Source organism: Stigmatopora argus, chromosome 16 (genome assembly GCF_051989625.1).
Source record: "Stigmatopora argus isolate UIUO_Sarg chromosome 16, RoL_Sarg_1.0, whole genome shotgun sequence".
Classification (NCBI taxonomy): domain Eukaryota; kingdom Metazoa; phylum Chordata; class Actinopteri; order Syngnathiformes; family Syngnathidae; genus Stigmatopora; species Stigmatopora argus.
The window spans coordinates 12,874,389-12,902,114 of record NC_135402.1 but is presented as its reverse complement, the minus strand read 5'-3'; the positions used below and the strand labels follow the sequence as shown (position 1 = coordinate 12,902,114).

Below are 27,726 nucleotides of genomic sequence, written 5' to 3'. Positions count from 1 at the left end.
AATAAAACGGGGCAAACATGCATCAGTTGAATAATAATTATCTATAAATGAGATGAATGCCAATGTGAGGAATAGTTTAGACTGGGGGTATCAAACCCGCAGAGTTCTGCTGCCTGATGGGCATTTTGTAGCTGATTCATACTGTACGTACATAATTAAATGTTTTTGTTGTTTATTTTTTATCGGCCAGGGTGGTGCAAAACCAGGTGTTTTTGAGTTGTGTGATTAAGTATGCACCCTACTGCACATTGCTCAATTTCCCCAAAACCCAAAGGAAATAAACGGGAAATACCCAAAAATCTGCAGGAACCGACAAACAAGAATCATTCTGGGAAAGACCCTCAAAATCAATAGATCATCCAAATTTTACCAGAAGTGACCTCTGAATTCCCTAAAATGGAAGTGAAAAAAAGGTAGTGACGCACAATTAACTAATTGTCTGCTATTGACAATGATGTCCAATTCACTTAAACTGGCTGCGGATGGTCATCTTTCAGTGGCATCGATGACGCTAGACGTCCAATCCATTTTGAACCAACGGCGGCCAGGAAATTACTTTTTGGACCAAAAATAAACCAGTCCAGCCCACATGAAATCTAGTTGGCACAAATGTGGCCTGAGTTTGACACCACCGGTTTAAACTGTGTAAAAGCTGGGGGTCACTCTGAAACTCTAGAGTTATTGTTCTGCAAAGGTACAACACTTTACTTTTAATATAAAAATAATGGAATGGTTCAGAATAGATTTTATTTGTCACCTTTAGTTCCTTGTCCTACAAGGAACTAATGTGCGAACACCCTTGTGCTCTGGCAGTTGTTATTGCTGAAGGAAACACTTACTTTAATATGAACTAATTCGACCAAAACCACTGAGATGCGGCATACACTTGCGGACGTGCGAATCTAGGGCGTCTTTGTGGGTGCGCGCCCAGACTCAGTGAGCAAAAATGTTCCTTAAAATGTAAACTTATTGCATTTACACCAACACTAGACTGGCAGAGGATGAGAAAAGAGCAAGTGTTGAACGATAAACAAAACAGTACGTTGGTCACTGAAACCGAGGAACATTATTTTTTAATTGTTTGAATGTGAATCCAGAAAGTCGCGATTGGACCATAAGTCAACTATGTGAAAACTAAAATACTTGACACTGAATCCGGCTGGTGTGGTAGCGAGGCAGTGAGGAGGCAAGGTGTACTTTTAAGTGTAAGAGATACTCAATTCCCCAACAACACCAAAAATCTTGACTGTTTTGTTTTTTTGAAGTGAGTTGAGCACCTCAGCCAAATACCTGAAACGTAAAAAGTTGCAACTCTGCTTGTTTTGGGTATGCGGAGCAGTTCTGTTTTTTTAGGTTGGAATGTCAGCCTGAGGTTGATCCGACAAAAGTAAAAAGCAGGCTCGCTCACTGTGTACATTCCATTACAGCGCACTTATTCTTGAACTCCTTTGTATGTTGTTTTTTCCTGTCTTGTTGATGTTACTCCTTTGTGGTGTAATCCTTTAAAATATAATGTGTAATGTCAAGTTTCGTTTGCAGTCAATCTCCAGATGCTGCTTAAGACATACTGGAGCAGCGTACTGAGGGAGAACCCATCTGGGTCAAAACCTTGTCCAACCACTGGAGGGGGCCGTTGAGATGCAGTTCGATCCAACAAGGAGTGCTAGTGACTGTCTGACGTCTACAGAAATAAAAACACAGTTCAGTTAGAAAAAACCCACACTCCTTGTTCAAAACAACTGGCACTGCTTACTTTGCAAAAAGTAAACCAGGATCATCTGGGACAATAAAATGAACACGACCTTAAAAGGTGTGCATTAAAATGTTAAAGGTACAAATGTGCCTTCTTGTGCCACATGCCAACGCATTCTCGTCTGCGCAAAGTACATTGTTGTGGTACAATCACAAGCTCAAAATGTTGGCTTTAGAGTGGTATACAGTACAATAGTTTGCAGCTGTAAACAGGACCCCCTGTAACATGAGAAAGAATTGGAATATTATATATTAAAGATAACGTTATCATAGGATGAAAGAAGGGGAACAGATTTTTGGGTGAACTACTAAAATTGCACACACATTACGTAAAACAAATTAAGCAATTCCAAAATGTGCAAAATGCAAAAATTGAATATAATTCTTGAAAATGTGTCAAGCAAGTTCGAAGACCTATCAAGCAACTTGGTTCATATGAAAAACAAATGAATAGATGAAATACTTTAACAGCAATTCATTTGAAAAGTCTGATGAGTTGATTAAACATAGCTGACTGCTGTTGGCCCGAGGAGCAGGCACATCGACGGCTAAGCAGATGGGCTCAACAGCCAGTTAAGGCCAACCAATGATGAAAAAGCAAAGCAGCCCTACTGGCTGTAAAGTCTGGTATCTGGACGGATACAACACAATCACGGAGCCAACGACAGAACAGTTGTTTGCCAAACACCGTTTGGCACCCAGGCGGCCAAAGGACCTGAGATCTTGCACAATTTACCACAAAAGGTTAATAGAGTAATCCCTCGAATATCACGGCTTCAAATATCGCGGCCTCACTACATCGTAGAATTTTTCTGGGGTAAAAAAAAATTTAATAATTTTTTTTGTGTATGTTCATAAAAATATGAAAATCCAACCCACAAGCGGAAGCCACTCCCCTGTCCTCCGCTTGCTACTAGGACTCAGCACTGAAGTAAAAAAAACATATATACATATATATACAAATATATACACATATATATATAAATACATATATATATACATACATATACACACACACATACAGTGGTACCTCGTCATACGACCGCTCGTCATACAAAATTCTCGTCTTACGGCGGAAATTTCGATCGAATAATTCGCGCGTCATGCGATCAAAATCTCGTGATGCGACCAAGCCAGGTCTTTTTTTGCATATCTTTCGTGTATAACAATATCTACGAGCACGGAACGATTAATTCAGACGAGTTTCTCCTAAGACCAGGAAACGCACAACGCGCATGCGCGGGCAAAAAGAGGGCTTTCTGGGTAATGAAGTATACTCGTGCACACAACACCCATAGGCAATGGCAACCTTTCTCAGAATAAAACTTCATTACCCACAATCAATGTGGGTAAGCTCAACTATTGTATTTCCTGTTATTCTTTCTAAGGAAAGAAGCTCCCGCGATCGTTCTTTAAAGACTATTTCTCGTTGGCAAGTGGTCGTGCGTTATCCTATTGTGAGGACATTTGTGTGCATCATTTTGGGAATATTTTGAAGGCAATACAACAGCAAACAGTCCATCGATAGCGAACGTGAGGGTGGAGGCGTGGCAAACCGCCAACCCGGAAAATGAAGGTAACAAAAGATTACAACAAAATTAGAATTCAGTTTTGTGTAAAGTTACATTAAACGTATGTTTGAGTGTCTGTATATATTAATCCAAGTTAATTTAAATTTGTTTGTTCCGTTTACGAGTGAGTTGTCGTGGAAAAAAAAAGTCCCTACTTTACGATTTTTCGTTTATCGCAACCATGTCTGGTCTACATTAACCGCAATAATCGAGGGATTACTGTATAATTGATTGTACAGGCGCACAGTGCATTAGAGTGAAGAATGTGCAGGGTGTGACCTAATCTTTGTTTGAATACAAATAATGAGTACTAAAGCCCTACCACAGATTTATACATCTAAGGTTGAAGATACAAGAACGTACTTTGCGGTCTTTCAAATCAAATCAAATCCAATCAAATCAAAAGCTTTTATTGTCATCATACACAGCTGCGTATAACGAAATTGGTCGTGCTACTCCACAAAGTGCGTTTTCCCAGTAAAAAAATCATAAATAAGTAATGTAAAAATATAAAGAGTCACATCCTGGCAAGGTAAATTCTAAAATATTGCAAAATCTAAGATATTGCACATTGTTATTGCACACCCCAAAGGTATTGCACAGAAGGGATTGTGTGTCGTGCTAACGCAAGTTCAGAGTCCTGATGGCTGTGGGAAAAAACTGTCGTTAAATCTATTTGTCCGTGCTTTGTGAGACCTCTAGCGTCTGCCAGAGGGCAGCAGCTGGAACAGGTTGTGACCGGGGTGGTATGGGTCCCTGACAATGTTCCCGGCTCTGCTGAGGTAGCGAGGGCTGGCAATGTCATCCAGTGAGAGCAGAGAGATGAGGTCAACAAACTGTCTTCGTGGTGCTCAGTGAACAATCTCACACTGAACACCACGAAAACTAAAGAAATAATCCTGGACTTTCGCAAACACAGCACAGATGTGGCCCCACTCCTCATAAATGGAGTATGTATAGACAGGGTCCAGTCCTTTACATTCCTGGGGGTCCAGGTCACGGATAAGCTCTCCTGGTCTACAAACACCACGGCAGTAGTGAAGACGGCCCAGAAACGAATCCATTTCCTCAGGGTACTCAGGAGGAACAACTTGGACACTAAGCTTCTGGTAACCTTCTATAGAGCCACTGTGGAGAGCATCCTGGCATACTGTATCAGTGTGGTACGCTGGAAGCACGGCAGCAGACAAAAAGGCCATGCAGAGAGTGATTAACACTGCCCCGAAGATCGTCGGCTGCTCTCTTCCCTCACTGGAAACCATTGCCAGCCTTCATTACCTCAGCAGAGCCAGGAACATCATCGGGGACCCACACCACCCTGGTCACAATCTGTTCCAGCTGCTGCCCTTTGGGAGACGGCATAGGTCTCACGAAGTACGGACAAATAGGCTTAAGGATAAGTTTTTCCCCACATCCATCAGGACTCTAAACTTTCGGTAACACGACACACAATCACTTCTGTGTAATAACTTCAGGGTGAGGTAACATGAAAAGACATTGGGCGGTGATCTGCCTCCTACTGGCTGACTGAAGGTAAGTGAAAGACAGTGAGAGGTAAGTGATCCGCTCGGGGGGTGATGCGATGTATCCATCACGGCAGAATGCTAAATTACGAGTCTGAAATTATTTTCACTTATTTGGGTCTTTTACCGGGAAAACGCACCTTATGGAGAAGCACCAACAATTTCGTCATACGCAGTTTCTGGGTATGATGACAATTAGGCTTTTGTCGAGTCAATGATGATGATAAAGCCTATGTCCGATTATTATTATGTTATGTTAGATATGTACAGGGAGTAAAGAAGAGGACTCAGTACACAGCCTTGAGGGGAGCCAGTGCTCAGTGTAATGGAGGAAGAGAGGTGGGGACTAAGTCTAACAGTCTGTCTCACTTCATGTTTCTGAAGCTTCAGTGTACTGCTGTAGGGTGGTGGGTGTTGAGACTGAATCTGATTTGTCAGTCTCAAAGCGGGCAAAGAAACGGTTCAGTTCCTCTGCTAGTTAGGCATCTCCGTTAACAGACATATTATTGTCATTGTAATTGGTAATGTGTCGTATTCCCTGCCACATCTTCTTTGGGTTATTTTCTGTGAAGTGCTCCTCAATTTTCCTTTTATATGCTGCCTTGGCCTTTTTAATGTCTCTCTTCAGGTCTGCTCTGGAAGCACTGTATTGTACCTTGTCCCCTGGCCTGAAGGCGGTGTTACGGCATTTGATGAGTGCCTGTCTCTCACTGGTCATCCAGGGTTTATGGTTAGGAAAAACCTGTATACGTTTATTAACATTGACAGTGCCCATGCAGTTTTTGATGTAGTAAAGTACAGTGTCCGTGTAGTCCTGGAGGTTAGGTGTTCAAAAGATTTCCAAATGGTGTGGGAAAAACAGTCCTGTAGCTGAGAAAGGGCGCCCTCAGGCCATGTTCTTATTATCTTTATTTGTGGCCTTGTTAGCCTCCGGAGTGGAGTGTATGAGGGGGTGAGGGACAGGCAGAGATGGTCGGATCCAGCAAGGTGATGGAGGGGTGTGGCTCTATAAGCATGTTTGATGTTAGAATTACCATGGTCTAGTTTTATCTCCTCTGGTGTGACACTTCACATACTGGATAAACTTAGGCAGAATAGTCTTTAAACATGCTTTGTTGAAGTCACCGGCGACAAAGACTCCATCGGGGTGGTCAAGCTGCCGTTTGTTTACAGTCGCTAGCAGGAGGCTAAGTGCCATGCTAACATTAGCATCCGGTGGGATGTAAACAGCCATTACAATGGAAATCGTTAGCTCTCTAGGTAGATAGAAGGGCCTGCACCGTACTGCCAGGAGCTCTAAATCAGGGGAACCGTGTGCGGTCGATTGGTCGCCGGTCTTTTGGTCACCGGTCTTTAGGTCGCCCGGAAGTTTGGTCGTCGTCTTTTGGGTCGCCGGTCTTTTTTGTCGCCGGTCTTTGGGTCGTCTTTTGGTCGCCTGATCGGCTACTGCCATCTACTGTCAATTTATTAAATAGCAGATGGTGTTTTTATTGAAGCATTCCAATGAACCTTCATTCTCTCTGGAGAACTTGCAATGTTGAAATACTTTAGATTAGATGGTCATTTTTATCAAACAAATAAAAGTATTAGTATACTTTTAATTAGACAGTATTTAGATCGTTTCAACAGTATTTAGACTCTAAATACTGTTGAAACGATCTAAATACTGTTGAAACGATCTAAATACTGTTGAAACGATCTAAATATCTAATATCAAAATATCAATAAGAGCACTCATTTAACACATCAATAAGAGCACTCATTTAACACATCGGCTGCTGCCGTTGACTGACATAGGCGTCCAATGAACCTTCATTCTCTCTGGGAGAACTTGCAATGTTGAAATACTTTAGATTAGATGGTCATTTTTATCAAACATCAAAATATCAATAAGAGCACTCATTTAACACATCGGCTGCTGCCATTGACTGTCATAGGCGTCCAATGAACCTTCATTCTTACTGGGAGAAATAAGAGCACTCATTTAACACATCAGCTGCTGCCATCGACTGTCATTTTAGCTCCAGTATTTGTATTTCATCACTAAGTGCTGATTTTACCGCATTTTAGTGCATTTTGGCACTTTTGCGAATGGTCGCATATCGTCGCATTTGGTCCCGCCGACTTTTATCGCTGTCTTTCCCCCGGGAAAATCACCCCCAGAGCCCGGTAGTCATGTCCTATAAGCTCCGGTATTTGTATTTCATCAATAAGTGCGTATTTTACCCCGTTTTAGTGAAATGTAGGCGCTTTCGCAAATGGTCGTCGCATTTGGTCGCGCCAACTTTTATCCCTGTCTTTCCCCGGGAAAATCACCCCCAGAGCCCGGTAGTCATGTCTGATAAGCTCCGGTATTTGTATTTCATCAATAAGTGCGTATTTTACCCCGTTTTAGTGAAATGTAGGCGCTTTCGCAAATGGTCGTCGCATTTGGTCGCGCCGAGGTTTATAGCGGTCTTTCCTCCGGAAAAATCACCCCCAATTAATGTCTGAAAAGCTCCGGTATTTGTACTTCATCATTAAATGCAGTTTTAAAAACTATTACTCCGCTTTTGGAACACTTTTCTGGGCATTCTTAACCATTTTTCTACCTTAAGAGAGATTCTCCCATTCATTCTCCCAGAGAATGAAGGTTCATTCAGTGGCGGGCCGTCAGGGCCTTCGAGGCCTTCTCTGCTGGCCTAAGAAATATCTGAATCATATTATATTTTGTCCATCAATACGTACTTATTATTCCAAATGGTCTGTTAGCTTCCTTTCATTGCTTTTCCCCCTGGTTGCACTGCTTCCAGATGTGTGTTTTCATATTGAAGCATTTAACCAATCACATTTCAGCCATTATTTGTTGCCAGATCAGATCTGCCTCAAAGCCTTCACAATCAGTTCTTGCGGGCTCTGCTGCATTAAACTAGACTGTAGCTTTTAACCAATCAGATTTCGAGTTGGCAACCCCACAATAATTTTTCATAGGCGTTAGCATTTTGCTGGCTGGGACATGTCTTTGCTTTCACAAACTATGATTGGCTAGTAGGCGGGCCAAAGCGGTACCGAGGCAGCCGAGATCGCAAACTCCACCCACTATGGCCGACAGAAGCAAAAACAATAGATTCTGTTTGCTCACAAAGCTATTTTCTAGACGGACTTTTTCAGGAAAAAAATGGACATCATTAAGAAAGGGCGGTCAACTCCGAAGCTAGCAGGCCTGTTACAGCCAGGAAAATGGTGTGTGGGGCAATTTCAGCGCGCTAACTTAGCTCCACAAGCAAATAGTATATTGTGGTGTTGATTTAATGCCATTTTCAAAACGGACTATGCTGGAAATATGACAGGACAGACTCGACTTTCATCATTAACTTCGATGGCAATAGGAAAGAAAGAAGAAAGAAAGGAGGATGGATATTGTGTAAAAAGGATTTTTGGTGACTAAAATTACAAATATGGCTATATTCCTAAATAATATTTCAATTGTGGGCCAAGTTCACTATCTGAAAAGCTCCAGTGTTTGTATTTAAGCTCCAGTGTTTGTATTTAATCACAAAATGCTGCTAGGAAGTGGATTTTACCCGTTTAATTTTTGGCGTTTCACCATTGACGTCCATCGCTGTCTTTTCCCAGGAAAAATCACCCCCCTGGCCTGGTTGTAATGTCTCAAAAGCTCCAGTATTTGTATTCAATCAATGAATGATGCTAGGAAGTGGATTTTACCTAATTTTAGTATTTTAGAGCATTTTTTGTCATTTCACGTATGGACGTATCGACGTTCATCGCTGTCTTTTTACCGGGGAAATGATATTCCGGGCCCGGTTCTGATGTCTAAAAAGCTCGAGTATTTGTATTTAATCAATAAATGCAGTTTTTGGCTGGATTTTACCTCATTTTCGGGCAATGTTTGCCCGTACGCCATTGACGTTCATCGCTGTCTTTTCCCGGGAAAATCACCCTCTGGCCTGGTTTTAATGTCTGAAAAGCTCCAGTATTTGTATTTAATCATGAAATGCTGCTAGGAAGTGGATTTTACCCCATTTTTGTGCATTAATTTATTGATTATTTTTTATGTGTCGCAGCTGTAGCTGCAGTAGAGGTTTTATAGCCATAAAATAGTTTTTGAGGGTTGGATTGATACGTTGAAGGCGCTACCAGAAAATGCACCGCCCGCCACTGGGTTCATTGGACACCTATGTCAGTCAATGGCAGCAGCCGATGTGTTAAATGAGTGCTCTTATTGATATTTTGATGTTTGATAAAAATGACCATCTAATCTAAAGTATTTCAACATTGCAAGTTCTCCAGAGAGAATGAAGGTTCATTGGACTGCTTCAATAAAAACACCATCTGCTATTTAATAAATTGACAGTAGATGGCAGTAGCCGATCAGGCGATCAAAAGACGACCCAAAGACCGGCGACCCAAAAGACGACCAAACTTCCGGGCGACCTAAAGACCGCGACCAAAGACCGCCACCAAAAGACCGGCGACCAAAAGACCGGCGACCAAAAGACCGGCGACCAATCGACCGCGTACCAGGGGAACAGTGAGTGTTAATGATCCTTCTGTTGCAGCACCAGTCGTTGTGTATGTACTCGCAAAGTCCCCCCCTCCCCACTTGCTTTTCCCGGATTCTGTTGATCGATTGTGCCGGTGTAGCGTGCTGCTAGCTAGCAATACCGCGGCGTCGGGGATTTGCGGGTGTAGCCACGTTTCCGTGATGAGAATAATGTTGCAGTTCCTGACAAAGCTGTTGGTAGCAAGCTGAAGTTCCAAATCGTCCATTTGGTGGGTGATGGATCTGGCGTTGGTCAAGAAGATACTCGGAAGCGGTGCTCTGTGCAGTTGTTTCCTTAGCTTAGCAGCTAGGCCCGCCCGGCATCCGCGCTTTTGCTTTCTTTCCTTTCGCCGCCTCCGTCGTACTCTGAGTGGGCTGACTATTCACGGAGATCCCAGTGTTCTCGAGATGTCAATTTGTTGTGATGATATCGCATCTCCTCCCGAGAGTAATTAAATCCTGGCGACTGTAGAAAAAGTTTGCCTCGCAGATGTTCGTAAATAACGATAAGATTGAGAAAACAAAACACCAAACTGGGGAGCAAAGAGCCGCTGCACCCGTGCGCGCCGCCATCCTGAGGAAAACAATACAGCTGCCATACTGCTTATCTGTTTTAAGGTGGCAGAGACCCTGGCACATTGTTATTGAGTCGAGAAATAGGAGAGAAAGAAACTTGAATTGCACTGGACCTAAAATACAATATTTCAAATTTTAGAATCAGTCTTTGGTTTATTTGGATTCCAATTTTTTAAAAGACAAAATAAAATTAGATTGTCAAAGTTTAAGCACTGCACATTATTTTGTATGGATGATTCTAGCAATGTGACATTTTAATATTTGTAATTGACAGACATTGCAACTGGCTGGCATTAGTGGATAAGCAAAGAAACACACACCTGTACTCCGCGCCCCACCCTTTGACAAAACTCATCCTGATGGTGCACATCCTCGTCAGCTGGTAAACAGCCTCAAAGCCTTGATTGACCGACTGAGCCAGCAAAGCAGCAAACTCTTGGTTGTTAAAAATCTTCAGATTACAGCCTGGAAGTGAAAAAAAAGTAGACTTTATCTGACTGTTGTCACTACAGTAATACCTTGAGAACAAGCTTAATCTAAACTAATGCGTTCCGGGACCAAGCTCTTATGTCAATTTACTCGTTTCTCAAATCAATATTTCTTATAGAAAATAACTAAATATACACACACTTAAAAATAAGTTTTAATCTTATGTTACAATAAATTGAAACCTTCGTGTGCGATAACCGAGGCAAAAGGTGTTAATAAATTCCACCGAGGCTTTCGAGTTGGCAAACCAGCCACAACTCGCTTTGAATCGTTCCGCTGGTGTCTTTTTCAGATGCTTGCTTTGCTTTCAAATCCATGTAGATTCCACTGGCTTTTTCGCAGAATTTCAACTTGGTCCAGTAAAAAATGCAATGCAAATGCCTTATCGGGAACCATCTCGTATGCTCATACAGTGGTAACTCGAGATACGAGCTAAATCCGTTCCGTGACTGAGCTCGTATGTCGATTTTCTCGTAACTCAAACGAACGTTTCCCATTGAAATGAACTAAAAACAGATTAATTCGTTCCAACCCTCTGAAAAAACACCATAAACAGGATATCGGATTAGAAAAAATGTTTTATTTGTTCTAATTTGCCATCTATTAACAAAGTAACAATTAACTAGTGGTTTAATATTACTAAAATGTGTTTAATAGTACTAAAATTATACGGATTTCGAAGGGGGAGATGGAGAGAGACGGAGAGGGGGGGGGATTTTTGCACGGCCACGCGCTGGTAACAAACAAATTTAAATGAATTTGGATTACGATGCAGACACTCAAAAATAAATTTAATCTAACCTAACACTAAACTTAATTCAAATTTTGTTTGACATTTTGATACCTTTCTTCTCCCGGGTTGGCTCTATTTGCCCCACCTCCACACTGACTTTCACATGCAACCTAGATGATTGCTTTTGTATTCCCTTCAAAATATTCCCAAAATGATGCACACAAATGTCCTCACAATAGGATAACGCACGAACACTTGCCAACGAGAAGTAGAATATACGCCATTCGCACTGACTAACGGAAAAAAAAAACACTGAAAAAAATGCAACGCTCCGCCCAGTGCTCGCAGAGACATTACACGAGGGAGTTGCGACCACAGTGACATTACACAAGGGAGTTGCGGGGAGAGAGAAGTGTCCATGTTTTTATGAACAGCCTCTCGCGTCCGCCGTCTGCTCGTATATCAAAACTTGTCTCGTATCTCAAGATAAATATCTGCTCAAAATTTGTCTCGTATCTCAAGGTAAATATCTGCTCAAAATTTTACTCATCTCAAATTGCTCGTATGTCGGGTCACTCGTGTCGAGGTACCACTATTTCGAATTTGTCTCCTATTTCAAGGCAAAGTACAACAGTAGCGGGCCGTCAGGGCCTTCTCTGCTGGCCTAAGAAATATCTGAATCATATATTATATTTTGTCCATGAATACCGTATTTTCACGACTATTCGGCGCATCGTATTTTTAGCCGCAGTGTCAGTAACGAGTGCTATTTCTGTATTTTAAACACAAAGCACGCACCGTTTTTTTAGACGCATATATATTATATATGGATGAACATCGAAACGCAATAGCGCTGGCTACCGGAAGCAGACTATTTCCGGGTTCCGGTGCGCAGTGACTGCTGGGATATATAGTTCTTGCACGCTACACCCACACGCTAAAAACACGTTTTTAAAAAGGCAACAGAAGCAAAACTGAGTTCGGTTGTACTTTATTTAGACATTTTACAACTTACTCACGTCATCATCACCCACAAATCCATCAAAGTCCTCATTTTCTGTGTCCGAATTAAACAATTGCCCAAATGAGTCTTCCAAAACGCCGGGTCCAGCGGTTGTAGTTCTCAAGCCGCCGGGAATGACGACAAGCTCCGAGTTAATATATATATAGTTCGCAGTCTACCTTTGAATGCTCCGTTGACGCCAACATCTAGCGGCAGGATTTATTTTGTAAATACAGCCAAAATGACGGCGAGCACCAAATTAGTGTGCTCGCCGACACACTGGGTGTATTGAAGAACTGGGTGTATTAAGAACTCTTTATCCCAGCAGTCACTGCGCAGTACTTTATCTACGGGAAATAGTAAAGTCTGGGGCTGCTTGGCGTAGTTGTATATATATAGTTCACAGTCTAGCTTTGAATGCTCTGTTGACGCCAACATCTAGCGGCAGGATTTCTTTTGTAAATACAGCCGAAATGACGGAGAGCACCAAATTAGTGTGCTTGCCGTCATACTGGGTGTATTGAAGAACTCTATATCCCAGCAGTCACTGCGCAGTACTTTATCTACGGGAAAATAGTAGAGTCGGGGGCTGCTTGCCGTAGTTGTCCTATCGACTGATGTATTTTATTTTATCGTGATAACAATTTTAGTATTGGTCCATATATAAAGACCACTGGATTATAAGGCGCTCTGTCTAATTTGGAGAAAAGTTTAGACTTTTATGTGCGCCTTATAGTCGTGAAAATACGGTACTTATTAAATAATTCCAAATTGTCTGTTAGCTTCCTTTCATTGCTTTTCCCCCTGTTTTGTAATGGTTGTAATGTCTGAAAAGCTCCAGTATTTGTATTTAATCAATAAATGCTGCGAGGAAGTGGATTTTACCCCTTTATAGTGCAAATTTTGCCGTTTCGCGTATGGACGTATATGGACGTATCAACGTTCCTCGCTGTCTTTTTCCCGGGGAAATGATACTCTGGGCCCGGTTCTGATGTCTAAAAAGCTGCAGTATTTGTATTTAATCAATAAATGCCGTTTTTGGCTGGATTTGACCCCATTTTCGGGCAATGTTTGCCGGTACGCCATTGACGTTCATCGCTGTCTTTTCCCGGGAAAATCACCCCCCTGGCCCGGTTGTAATGTCTGAAAAGCTCCAGTATTTGTATTTAATCATTAAATGCTGCTAGGAAGTAGATTTTACCCCATTTTTGGGCATTGATTTATTGATTATTTTTTATGTGTCGCAGCTGTAGAGGTTTTATAGCCATAAACTAGTTTTTGAGGGTTGAATTGATTCGTTGAAGGCGCTACGAGAAAATGCACGGACTGTCACTGCTGTACAAATATAATAGGTTAAACTACTGGATGTTACAGTAATGCTAATCTGCAGTGTTCATCTATACATATTAATATTTCGGAGTGTGTGTGTGCACGTTAGTGGGTTTGTCCGTTAACATCGGACAAAATGGAGACAACACCGTACATCCGATTTGAATGCAGTTTTGAACAAACAATTACAAATGTAAGGCTCTAGGATGTTACGGTGCTTGTTTTTTGAATTTGGGCCCCAGTTTATCCAAAAAATCCATTACCGAATTTACTCGCATATACGGTGTTTATTCGAGTATAACGCGCAAAATTTTGTACCAAACAACTGAACCAAAGTTCTGGTGCACGTAATTCACAAATCCTGGTGAAACACTGCCCTCTGCCAGTGAAGAAGTCCCCTCCGCAGCCATTCTATATAAAAAGGAGACCTAAAACCGGTCTTTGTCCGCCAGAGGCGCTAATCTACCTTCTTTTACAAAAGCCAGCCCTCTCCAAATAGTCTTCGGCAAGCATATCCTCCTGACTACCAGGAGTAAAAATATTTTCCAATCACATTTATAGTGGGGCAAATAAGTATTTAGTCAACCACCAGCTGTGAAAGTTCTCCTACTTGAAAAGATTAGAGGCCTGTAATTGTTAACATGGGTAAACCTCAACCATGAGAGACAGAATATGGGGAAAAAACAGAAAATCACATCGTTTTATTTTTAAAGAATTTATTTCCAAATTAGAGTCGAAAATAAGTATTTGGTCACCTACAAATAAGCAAGATTTCTGACCATCAAAGAGGTCTAACTTCTTCTAACGAGGTCTCCACTTGTTATGTGTATTAATAGCATATGTTTTAACTCTTTACCGGTATTAAAGACAGCTGTCCATAACCTCAGTCTCTCACACTCCAAACTCCACTATGGCCAAGACCAAAGAGCTGTTGAAGGACATCAGAGACAAAATTGTAGACCTGCACCAGGCTGGGAAGACTGAATCTGCAATAGGTAAAACGCTTGGTGTAAAGAAATCAACTGTGGGAGCAATTAATAGAAAATAGAAGACATACAAGACCACTGATAATCTCCCTCGATCGGGGGCTCCATGCAAGATCTCACCCCGTGGCTTCAAAATGATAATGGGAACAGTGAGCAAAAATCCCAGAGCCACACGGAGGGGACCGGTACCCGGACGTTTTGTCGACGGACGTTTGGTCGACGGACAGTTCGTCGAACGGGCGTTTGGTCGAACGGACGTTTGGTCAAACGGACGTTTGGTCGAACGGACCTTTGGTCGACAGATTTGCCGCCGGACATTTCGTCGTATGGACGTTTCGTCGCCGGGTTCGCCCGCTCTCAAAATTATAATCATGAGAGAGAGAGAGAGACAGACAGAGTTTACTGTTGAAAGCGATCAACCAGGTAATCTCTCGCTCTCACAATTATAATCGTGAGTTTGTAATTGCATTAATATCTAAATATCTAATATCAAAATTATCAATAAGTTGCGTATTATTGGCGTGTGTACATGTTATTTGTCGCCGGATTTGCTCGCTCGCTCCCGGATTCGCTTTGCTCGCTCTCAAAATTATAATCATGAGAGAGAGACTGTAAATGTCAGAGGATTAATATCTAAATATCTATTATCAAAATTATCAATAGGTTGCTTATTATTGGCGTGTGTACATGTTATTCGTCGCCGTCAGAGCAAGCGAACCTGGCGACCAAATGTCCGCCCGACCAAACGTCCGCCCGACCAAACGTCCGCCCAACCAAACGTCCGCCCAACCAAACGTCCGCCCAACCAAACGTCCTGTCACGGGGGGGGGAACTAGTGAATGACCTACAGAGAGCTGGGACCAGAGTAACAAAGGCTACTATCAGTAACATAATGCGCCGCCAGGGAGTCAAATCCAGACGTGCCCCCCTGCTGAAGCCAGTTTACATCCAGGCTCGTCTGCGGTTCGCTAGAGAGCATTTGGATGATCCAGAAGAGGACTGGGAGAATGTGTTATGGTCAGATGAAACCAAAATAGAACTTTTTGGTATAAACGCAGGTTCTCGTGTTTGAATACCGAATTGCATCCGAAGAACACCATACCCACTGTGAAGCATGGGGGTGGAAACATCATGCTTTGGGGCTGTTTTTTCTGCAAAGGGACCAGGACGACTGATCTGTGTAAAGGAAAGAATGAATGGGGCCATGTATCGAGAGATTTTGAGTAAAAATCTCCTTCCATCAGCAAGGACATTGAAGATGAGACGTGGCTGGGTCTTTCAGCATGACAATGATCCCAAACACAGCCAGGGCAACAAAGGAGTGGCTTCGTAAGAAGCATTTCCCCCACTGAGCGACCTGTATCCATAACAGCAGAATGCCAAATTACAAGATTCCGTAACTTATTTAGGTCTTTTGCCGAGTAAACGCAGCTTATGGAGAAGCACCACCAATTTCGTCACACGCAGTTTCTGGGTGTGATGACAAGTAGGCTTTTGTTGTTGTTGATAATGACGACAGGGCCTATATCCGATTATTATTATTATTATTATTTCAAGGTCCTGGAGTGCCCTAACCAGTCTCCAGATCTCAACCACAGAAAATCTGTGGGAGTTGAAAGTCCGCGTCGCCCTTTGACAGCCCCAAAACAACACTGCTCTAGAGTTGATCTGCATGGAGGAATGGGCCAAAATACCAGCAACAGTGTGCGAAAAGCTTGTGAAGAGTTACAGAAAACATTTGGCCTCCGTTATTGCCAACAAAGGGTACATAAAAAAGTATTGAGATGAACTTTTGGTATTGACCAAATACTTATTTTCCACCATGATTTGCAAATAAATTCTTCAAAAATCAAACAGTGATTTTCTGTTTTTTTTCCACAATCTGTCTCCCATGGTTGAGGTTTTCCATGTTTACAATTACAGGCCTCCCTAATCTTTTCAAGTAGGATAACTTGCACAATTGATGGTTGACTAAATACTTATTTGCCCCACTGTATTTTGAAATTCCCCATAGCAAAAGAATTTGGTATTATCGGAAGGCTCTGAATGTCCTCTATAGAGCACAAAGGAGTTAATGTGATTGGATCCAGTGGGTGGGCGATATTTAGGTTTACAAATGTCCTCGACAAAGGACAAATTTGAACGACTGGTAGTCAGGAGGTTATAGGATTATAGTGGTAAAAGTATTTAAAAAAAAGTTGCTCCACGGAAACGAGTCCGCCCAGGAGCACTATCATTGCTCAAGAAGAATGGAATCAATTGTTTGGCGAATCTGATGATGATCAGTCACACTTTGAAAAATGTTAAATACAGACGCTCCCCTACTTACGAACGAGTTAGGTTCCGAGCGATTGTTCATAAGTTGAATTTGTTTGTAAATTGATTCAGTGCTATATTTTGTATTATAATTTATGTTTAAGGCCTATACAAGTATTTTGAAGGTTTATATAAGTGCATTTGTATGTTTAAGGCTTGTATAAGTAACACACATTGGTTTGTACTAAAAAACATTTAATAAAATGGAGAGAATATGTACAGTACTGTATAGAGAGACAGAGAGAGAGAGATTTATGCATTAGAAACTGGCCCGAAAGAAGCGATCTAACGACGATTGCAGTTTTCTTTTTTTCATCATAAATGATGCGGTAGCACTGTATGGCATCATTCAATTGATTTGCAAACATTGTGCGACGTTCAATATTTGGGTCCTGCTGCTCGATCTTTCTGTTTATAAATGGTACTGACGGTCGAGCGATTCAAGTTGTATATGTGCAACGCTCACCACTCTCACGCGCATCAAGCTTCGTTATTATTGCCACTTGTTTCAAATGAAATGGCTTGCCTCTTCCTTGCACCTCCCTCACTAGAAGCCTTTCGCTTTTCACCAACCATATTGAATAATGGCTGCACGAGATATTTCATGATAAAAATGAAAAAGGTTCTTTGCGCACTGGAGATACGTCAGGCACTTACGCAACTTACGCAATTTACGCAACTTACGCACTGCAACGAACTGGGCAGAGGAAGGTGGATGCTGGGTGAGCTGAGCGCTCACAGCGCCAGGCGTCGGTATTAGCGGCGGAAAGAAGCACTACTCGGAAAAAGGCGCGCAATACAAAATCGAACTTACGAATATTTTTCGACATAAACGCAATTTGCAGACATGTTCGTATGGACCGTTGTTCGTAAGTCGTATGTTCGTAAGTAGGGGAAATTGTAAACTCAACCATTTTAAGGCGCAGTGATCTGAGCGCCCCACTGCCTGAGTGGTGGCCCAGGTTCAAGTTCTGCATGTGTGGGTTGTGTCAGGAAGGGCATCTGGCATAAAACTTGTGTGCTAAACCTAAAGGGCACTTCTACAGTTCCACTGTGGCGAGACCTGAGGGGATAAGATGAAGGTCCACCATTTTTGTGAAGTGCACACATAAAAAATCAATAATAAATAAGTAAAGAAATAAGTAGTCATCATAAATAAATAGTCAAATTAGATAAAAAGTCAACATGAATAAGTGGTCACATAAATAAGTAGTCCGGTACAAAAAGAAGTCCAAAAAATTAGGTCTAGATTAGGTCATCCTAGCTGCAGAACTCCAGTTGATACAGTTATTGCAATTTTGTTGTTTTATCACAGTAGATTAGTTTAGTTACATCTCACAAAGCAGGAGCCATTCATTTACAAATGGGATTCCACTTCAGCTTACATATATTCAGATATGATGTGACAGAGTTTTTAAAATATTTGAATGAGGAAAAATAACATGCTTTTACTCTCAGATAGATTGTTATAATCATTTGTTTTAGATGTACAGTCATACCTGTACTTACGAATGCCTCTAGGTGCAAAATGTCCAGGTTACGAAAGCTTTTTATAGGCAAATGAGTGCCTTGAGATAAGAAAAATATCCAAGTTACGAAAAAACCCCAAAAGTACATGCATTCCTTATCCGTTATTTTATTTTGAAAATATTGTCGCGGATGCGTTGATTCTCGCTTTAGAAGCTCACTCCACCATATACTGGGCTCTCATTGGCTGTCTCACAACAACCCTCCATTTTCTTTAACCCATTGTCTGCTTAAACTTATTTATGCTTGGGGAAGCTGTGCCTTGACCTAAACCGCAGCCTTCGGTGGGCAAAATTGTGTTGCGGGGGCAGGCGATGGGCCCTTTGGTCAGTAATAAGGACGTTGACAAGTTACTAGTTGGTCGATGTGCACCAAAACGGAGCTTGAGTAAATGCAACGCTCGGCAATACACGAGGATTTTAACGAGAAGGCAGCCGAGGAAGAAGCAGCCACCATTGCAACAGCACAAATCAGAACAAAACGGGGGAGAAACGAACTTTCCGGCTTCGTGAAAAACTCTCCTGAACGAACTCTCAACAGAGCATGAGTAAATGCAACGCTCAGCAATACACGAGGAATTCAACGAGAAGGTAGCCGGTGAGGAAGCAGCGACCATCGCAACAGTACAAATCAGAAAAAAATGGGGGAGAAACGAACTTTCCGATTTCATGAAAAAAAAACATCCTGAAAGTGTTCACGAGTCGTGCCCACTTTGACGATGTTTATCTTGTGCATTTTAGAAACATTATTTAAAGTCATCAAAGGCAATCGTCTTTGTATAGTTTTTTTTCAAAATGTTCGTCAACCAGCACTGCAGAAGCAGGTAAGAATCAGTAGTGACTTATAAAATGGGTGCAAAAATGCATTTCAAAGAAATCATAAAACGTTAATGTTTGTTGTTGTTTGAATTCTTAATGCTGTGTTTATTAAATGCATATTCATGTTTGTGTGCTATCTTTATGTTGCATCCCGGTAGCTTTCTCTTGTTCCCATGGGTTTCAACACGAGTAGATTTTGTATATATACTTGTTATTCATTTTGTGACATTAATAAATAATTTTATGATAATTTTCTCTCATTTTTGTTTTTCTCGCATCTTTCTTCCAAAATTGGGACATGTTGACCAATTTTAAAGAGTTTAGTTGGTAGTTGTATGAGGACCGTGGAACGAATTAGAGAATTTACATGTAAAGTACTGCTCTACTTACAAAGTTTTCAAGTTACGAAAAAAGTTCTGGCACCAATTAATTTCGTAAGTAGAGGTATGACTGGACTGTCATTATTTTGTGTCTAAAAAATTAAATGTCGTATGCAAAAAGTATTTTTATCAAAGTTGAATCTTGAAAAAGAGGGTGTCGTCTTATAATCGGGGTCTTTTTATATTCAGGCCAATATGGTAAATTATTTAAGACCAGTGTTGTTATAATTGGACTAAGGCATTTTTGATTACAAGATTAAAATAATTCAATGTATTTTATTTTTATTTTTTTAAAGAAATGAACCCTCTTTTTTTTAAATAAACATCAGTCCTACTAGGGAACTTTATTTTAGTGTTGATCATTATTGTGGTAGAGCCAAGTATTTTGTTCACAGTGATATCAATAGAGATCAGAGTTTATACTCAGTGGTGTAAAAAAACCCAATACTAAGAGTCAGAACCTGGGGGTATCTTGCAGACCGTGGCAGGGTGCCAGCCATATCGCTGGTTGCAGTTGGGACTCTGGACAAAAATGGCACTGTCGCTGAGGCACTCCGCAAACACCTCTCCTCCAATGTAATACAACCTGACCCCACGACCTGCATGTTTCATTGAAAGCCAAGGAAGGAGATTAACCATCGGCGTCTTTGGAACTTCGGGGTATGCTTACTATTAAATACCTATGTGCCTCCTTGTCATTTCAACAGTTGCATTTCTGTTGACGTTGCTAAGGAGTCCAAGGCAGAAACGTTCCGAGTTGGAGGGATCTGTGAAGCCGTCCACAGTAAGAGAAGGCTGCGAAGCGTGGAATGTTTCTCCGACACGCTGATTAAGCTCATAGTAGGCTATTGAACACCAGAAAGCTGGTTCACTGTAAGTCACTGGCTGAAGGTCTGTTGAAAAATGTTTAATAAACAAACTTTACTGCATTTCCTTTAAAACTCTTTTTTGGTTTTCAAGCTGCAAAATTGAATATGGCAAGCATCTGAAATACAACAGGTTTCCAAAATATTGTGTATTTTTCTGATTCAACCTAAACATTGCAAAGAGGCAACGCATAGCTTTCACCTCAAATTTACAACTTAAATCAACCAAATCGATAAACAAAATAGCAAACGTACCCAGACCGTGGCTGACAGGTGACAAGGTGTTTGGTGAAAGTTCCGCTGGTGAGCCTAGCACAACACACATCAACGCAAATACTTAATTATAGTTAATTTACCACATCTAACATACTTGTTTACCTGATTCCATACTTTGATTCATCGGTTGGTCACTAGCCTCACCATCTTCACTTATGTAGCCAGGCGGGGGAGTCTCTGAAAAAGTATTACGCAAAAAAAATACAGTGAAACCTTGACATACGAGCTTAATGCGTTCCGGGACTGAGCTTGTATGTCGATTTACTCATATCTCAAATCAACGTTTCCCATAGAAATTAACTAAATACGAATTAATTTGTTGCCACCCTCTGGAAAAAAACCAGGATATATTACAAAGGAAAAAAATATTTTTAATGGTTGTAATTCACCATCTACTAACAGAGTAACAAATAACTAGTGGTTATGATGTTAAATAAATGAGGCATTATTTTATAAAACGGGGAGGGAGTTCGTGGATGGGGGAGAGGGAGAGAGAGAGACTTGATAGATGTGCTCGCAATGTAACATAAACTTTAAATTTAACTTGAATGAACTTAGATTCCTATATACACACACACTTAAAAAAACACTACACTAAATTTAAACCTACTTGTGCAATAACCAAGGCAAAGAGGTTCATGTATTCCACCGCGGGTTTCGGGGCGAAATTCCTGCTTCTCCATACGTATTGACGATCCAGCTCAGTCACGCGTATACTAATGTTTTTCGATTATTTCGTGCTTAATATCGATTGTCATCATACGCCTTTTCTTCGCACTATCCTTCATTGCACCGGCTTGCTTTGGATCAATTGTGTTTCCCTTAATTCTGCAATGCAAAAAAATAAAATAACGGAAAAAAATGCAACACTCCGCCCAGTGCTCGTAGAGATCTTTACACGAGGGAGATGCGGCGAGAGACAGTGCGGTGAAATCATAAAGCAGCCTGTCGCGGCCTGGCCAACTGGCTGTCTCAAATGGTCACATCTCAAAATTTGTCTCGCATCTCAAGGTAAATATTTGCTCGGAATTTTACTCATATCTCAAATTCCTCGTAAGTCAAGGCACTCATATGTCGAGGTATTATGTAATATAAATAATTGTGAAGCAGTTAATGTACCGTGTATACATGCAAAAGAAAAACAACCATTGATGTGTAAAGTTTCAGGTGTGTTTAGGGAGTTAATGTTGTATATAAAATAAAAGATGACCTACAAGAAAGAAGATCTTTCTGCATTTTTTTATAAGAATAAATTATAATAATCTTTCTCATTTATAGTTATTTAAATAAAAACAAAGAGACTAGTTAGACAAACGGTAAGACAAATTTGTATTAAACTAAGAGAAGTGTGTTTTGAGAGCAAAAAACAAATGGGATTTTTTTGCATTGAAAAACCTACATGGTAAAAGTTAGTACAGGCATACTTCTACTTACGAATGGCTCTAGGTACGACATTTTCAGGTTAGGAATTTTTTAATATGCAAATGAGTGACTAGAGACACGAAAAAGATCCAAGTTAGGAAATCCCCCAAAAAGTAAAGTATTTTATTTTGAAAATATTGTTGCGGATGCATTGATTCTCATTTTAGAACATCGCTACCCTCTACTGCAGGGGTCCCCAAACTTTTTCTTGTGAGGGCCACATAACTTTTCCCTTCTCTGATGGGGGGCCGGTGTCAGTTTGTAACAGAAAAAGCCATGGAACATTAACTTTCTGTTGTGCCATGCACAATCTTCTCCCTTTGCTCTGAAGTTTATGCACGACACCACAACCGTCATTACAGAATCCCACGTCAACATTTTGCAGCACAGTGCTTGGTGGTGAATTTGGCAGTGGACTCGTAGCGGGGCGGTGAGACCCCTTTTTTCCAACTCCCGGTTCATGCGTCCCATTATCAGACCGCGAGTTTCGGCCACCATGCTAGGAGCCCCGTCAGTCGTGATGCTAGCTAGCTTTGACCAGTCCAGGTCCAACTTCTCCATGGTTTGGCACACTTTGTCAAAAATATCCTCTCCCGTTGTAGTCCCTTTGAGACTTTGGAGGGCTGCCAGATCCTCGCAAATCTCAAAGTTTGCGCTAACTCCACGAATAAAAATGAGCAGTTGCGCTGTGTCTTGCACGTCCGTGCTTTCATCCAGTGCTAATGAAAAAAAGTCAAATTATTTCGTCTTCTGCTGCAGCTGGGCATATACATTACTCTTCAGCGCGTCTGGTCATTGTACTCACCGACAGACTTACGGCATTAAATGCATCTTTCTTCTCGGGACACACCTCCTCCGCGACAGTATCCATACATTTCTTAACAAACTCTCCGTCAGTGAAAGGCTTACCGCTGCTTGCTATCAATTTAGCAACCCAAAAGCTGGCCCGAACGGATGCCTGGTTCTGCTGAGATAGTAGTCCACTTTTTTGCTTTGAGAGTTTGTCTGCTCGTATTTGGCCTTGCAATCTATCGTACTTGTCTTTGTGACGGGATTCATAGTGTCGGCAAAGATTGTGTTCTTTGAATACCGCCACCGTCTCTTGACAAATGAGACAAACAGCCTTTTCTTTGCATTGAACAAAAACATAATCGTTTGTCCACTCCAGGTTAAATATCCTGCATTCTGAATAAATTTTTCTCTCACCTAACTTTTTCGCCATTATTCCGTTCTCAAACAGGTTGCAGTTTTAATATGCTTGAATAGTCCGCGATGGTCCCAGGGCTCCGCCCTCACCTGCAATCGTCCAGATGTCTCGGTAACACTGCTCGTGCATGCAACGGTGGACGTGCCCGCATGCATCAAAGGGAAACACTCTCCCCGCGCGTGTCACCAAAGAAGCAATGCGAAGCCCCGCTTCACTGGGATGATTTGTGGGCTCAGCAGGGGTGCAATGAACCAAACACAAGATTAAAATGTCCCAGTCTTCAAGGCCAAATAGGAAAAAAATTCCGATAGCGTCTCTGGTATTGTTCAGAGGGCCGGTCCAAATGTGCCAGCGGGCCGCATCCCCAAAAAATAAAAAATAAAAATAAATAAAAAATTCTAAAAAAAAAAAAAAAAAAAAAAAAAATAAAAAATCCGATAGCGTCTCTGGTATTGTTCAGAGGGCCGGTCCAAATGTGCCGGCGGGCCGTATCCGGCCCGCGGGCCGTAGTTTGGTGACCCCTGCTCTACTGGGTTCTCATTTCATCGCTCTCATTCTATCTCATATAATGACAATAAAAGCATTCAATTCTATTTATTTAATTGGCTGTCTCACAACAACCACTGTCCATGTTTCAAGATTCTATCTGACATACCTGTCCACCTGGAATAAATGCTCTCCTTATTAACGATTGCAATTCCCCTTATTAAGAGTTTAAAAACTCTACTTGCTCCCTCCTGCCTGATGTTTTTGAACTGAAGTACATCAAATGAATATATTGAACATGCAACATATTTCAAGTAAAGATGGCCTGGTTTACAAACCTGGTATGTAGTTATTAGGAGGATCTATGCCAGCTGGAAAATTTGTGTTTTCAGGGATTGAGTTTGTGAAGTCATCTAAAGGTGGAAGCTCTGTCAGGATCTCTGTATGACGGGGCACCAAAACTGGGGGCAGAACTGTGGAAATGACAAGCAAAATGTCAATGACACTTCTTTCCATTCACACAGAGGGCTTATGCAAAAATAAATAAATATCATCTCACCTTATCACACAAATTCATAGCATTATTTTGATAGTATCCTAAAGATGAGAACTAGGTTTGAAATCAGCTCCAAATGAAATTACCTGGTGTCTCCACCCTCTGGTAATGGTAAGGGTTGACACACACTTCATCTTTTTTGAGGTTGAAGGCGTACTGGCAATTGTCATTAGCTCTGAGCTCATGGTGGCTGTGAAGGTCGGGCCATCTCCACAGACGACAGTATATAACATGTGGCAGGCCCTTACGATGAGACACCTGGAGACGCCCGTCCAGTGATCTGAGAGAATGTGAAGGAATTTGACATAGAGCTGAAATTATTTATTCAAGTATTGAGGAAAAAGCTAAAAGGAAATAATACACAATTATTTCAAGAACACATTTTTATGTAAAGCATAATTTGATTGATAAAAATGCTCAATTTACACCCCTTGTTTCATTTAATTGCCATCTTATGTTGCTGCCGACGGGTTACGAGAGCTATCTAGTGAATGTTTACTGCATGTGTATGTATATACGTAAAGTGGGGCAAATAAGTATTTAGTCAACCACCAATTGTGCAAATTCTCCTACTTGAAAAGATTAGAGAGGCCTGTAATTGTCAACATGGGTAAACCTCAACCTTGAGAGACAGAATGTGGCTATATCTATCTATATATATCTATATATATCTATATATATCTATATATATCTATATATATCTATATATATCTATATATATCTATATATATCTATATATATCTATATATATCTATATATATCTATATATCTCTATATATCTCTATATATCTCTATATATCTCTATATATCTCTATATATCTCTATATATCTCTATATATCTCTATATATCTCTATATATCTCTATATATCTCTATATATCTCTATATATCTCTATATATCTCTATATATCTCTATATATCTCTATATATCTCTATATATCTCTATATATCTCTATATATCTCTATATATCTCTATATATCTCTATATATCTCTATATATCTCTATATATCTCTATATATCTCTATATCTCTCTATCTCTCTCTATCTCTCTCTATCTCTCTATATCTCTCTATATCTCTCTATATCTCTCTATCTCTCTATCTCTCTATCTCTCTATCTCTCTATCTCTCTATCTCTCTATCTCTCTCTATCTCTCTATCTCTCTATCTCTCTATCTCTATATCTCTATATCTCTATATCTCTATATCTCTATATCTCTATATCTATATATATATATATATATATATATATATATATATATATATCAGTTTGATTTTTAAAGAATTTATTTCCAAATTAGGGTGGAAAATAAGTATTTGGTCACCTACAAACAAGCAAGATTTCTGGCCGTCAAAGAGGTCTAACTTCTTCTAACGAGGTCTCCACTCGTTATCTGTATTAATAGCATCTGTTTTAACTTATTACCGGTATTAAAGACAGCTGTCCATAACCTCAGTCTCTCACACTCCAAACTCCACAATGGCCAAGACCAAAGAGCTGTTGAAGGACAACAGAGACAAAATTGTAGACCTGCACCGGGCTGGGAAGACTAAATCTGAAATAGGTAAAACATTGGTGTAAAGAAATCAACTGTGGGAGCAATTATTTGAAAATAGAAGACATACAAGACCACTGATAATCTCCCTCGATCTGGGGCTCCATCTCACCCCGTAGCGTCAAAATGATAACAAGAACGGTGAGCAAAAATCCCAGAAACACACGGGGGGGACCTATTGAATGACCTACAGAGAGCTGGGACCACAGTATCAAAGGCTACTATCAGTAAGACAATGTGCCGCCAGAGTGTCAAATCCTGCACTGCCAGATGAGTCCCCCTGCTGAAGCCAGTACACATCCAGGCCCGTCCGTCTGTGGTTCGCTAGGGAGCATTTGGATGAACGCCCTTTCTCAGCTGCAGGACTGTTTTTCCCACACCATTTGGGATTTTTTTGAACAACACAACCTCCAGGACTACACGGACACTGTACTTTCCTACATCAAAAACTGCACGGTCAACGTCACTGTTAATAAACGGATACGGGTTTTTCATAACCAAAAATCCTGGGTGACCAGTGAGACACAGGCACTCATCAAATGCCGTAACACCGCCTTCAGATCAGGGGACAAGGTACAATACAGCGCTGCCAGAGAGCTGAAGAGAGGCATTAAAAAGGCCCAGGCAGCATTTACAAGGAAAATTGAGGAGCACTTCACAGGAAATAACCCATAGAAGATGTGGCAGGGAATATTACACATTACCAATTACAATCACAATTATGTGTCTGTTAATGCAGATGCCTCACTAGCAGAGGAACTGAACCGTTTCTTTGTCCACTTTGAGACTGACAAATCAGACCCAGTCTCAACACATCCACCACCACCCTGCAGGAGTACACTGGAGCTTCAGGAACATGAAGTGAGTCAGGTACTGCGGACTGTGAACACCAGGAATGCTGCTGGCCCTGACGGAGCACCTGGGAAGGTGCTCAAAGCCTGTGCTGACCAGCTGACTGGTGTCCTGGTCTACAAACACCACGGCAGTAGTGAAGAAGGCCCAGAAACGACTCCATTTCCTGAGGGTACTCAGGAGGAACAACTTGGACACTAAGCTTCTGGTAACTTTCTATAGAGCCACTGTGGAGAGCATCCTGGCATACTGCATCACAGTGTGGTACGCTGGAAGCACGGCAGCAGACAAAAAGGCCATGCAGAGAGTGATTAACACTGCCCAGAAGATCGTCGGCTGCTCTCTGCCCTCACTGGAAGATATTGCCAGCCCTCGTTACCTCAGCTGAGCCGGGAACATTGTTGGGGACCCGTACCACCCTGGTCACAACCTGTTCCAGCTGCTTCCCTCTGGCAGGCGCTACCGGTCTCAAAGCACGGACAAAGAGGCTTAAGGACAGCTTCTTTCCCACAGCCATCAGGACTCTGAATTTGCAGTAGCACGACACACAATCCCCTCTGTGTAACAACTTTGGGGTGAGGAAACATGAAGGACGTTGGGGGGTGATCTGCCTCCTGCTGGCTGACTGAAGGTAAGTAAGAAGACAGTGGGAGGTAAGTGATCCATTTTATTCTTTGTTGGCATCGGTGAGGCAAACCTTTTCGCAGTCGCCGGGATTTGGTTGCGCTCGGGAGGTGATGCGATGTATCCATCACGGCAGAGTGCCAGCGAGTCTGAAACTATCACTTGGTTGGGCTTTTGCCTGGGAAAAGCGCACTTTGTGGAGAAGCACTACCAATTTCGTCATACGCAGATGGGTATGATGACAATTAGGCTTTTGTCTAGTCAATGATGATGACAAGCCTATGTCGGATTTTATTATTATTTTTTTTTATTTTATTTACAGTGTGATACGCTGGA

General features: G+C 41.4%; 1 protein-coding gene across 6 annotated transcripts in view; it reads right to left on the bottom strand.

Moving 5' to 3' along the window:
* Nucleotides 1-1,056: 1,056 nt before the first annotated feature.
* smad2 (SMAD family member 2) overlaps nt 1,057-27,726 on the bottom strand; it is a 45,019-nt gene continuing 18,349 nt past the window's right edge. For 3 of the 6 annotated variants that reach the window (XM_077623459.1, XM_077623455.1, XM_077623454.1), the window contains 8 exons: nt 24,446-24,639; nt 24,142-24,276; nt 20,803-20,865; nt 20,668-20,748; nt 20,227-20,439; nt 20,008-20,145; nt 10,286-10,430; nt 1,057-1,681 (listed from right to left, as the gene is read on the bottom strand). In XM_077623459.1, the coding sequence (XP_077479585.1) occupies nt 1,558-1,681; nt 10,286-10,430; nt 20,008-20,145; nt 20,227-20,439; nt 20,668-20,748; nt 20,803-20,865; nt 24,142-24,276; nt 24,446-24,639 (1,093 nt within the window). In that variant the 3' untranslated portion in view covers nt 1,057-1,557. Of the gene's footprint in view, nt 1,682-10,285; nt 10,431-20,007; nt 20,146-20,226; nt 20,440-20,667; nt 20,749-20,790; nt 20,866-24,141; nt 24,277-24,445; nt 24,640-27,726 lie in introns of all 6 variants that reach the window. The other 3 variants (XM_077623460.1, XM_077623456.1, XM_077623457.1) reach the window with 2 other exon arrangements.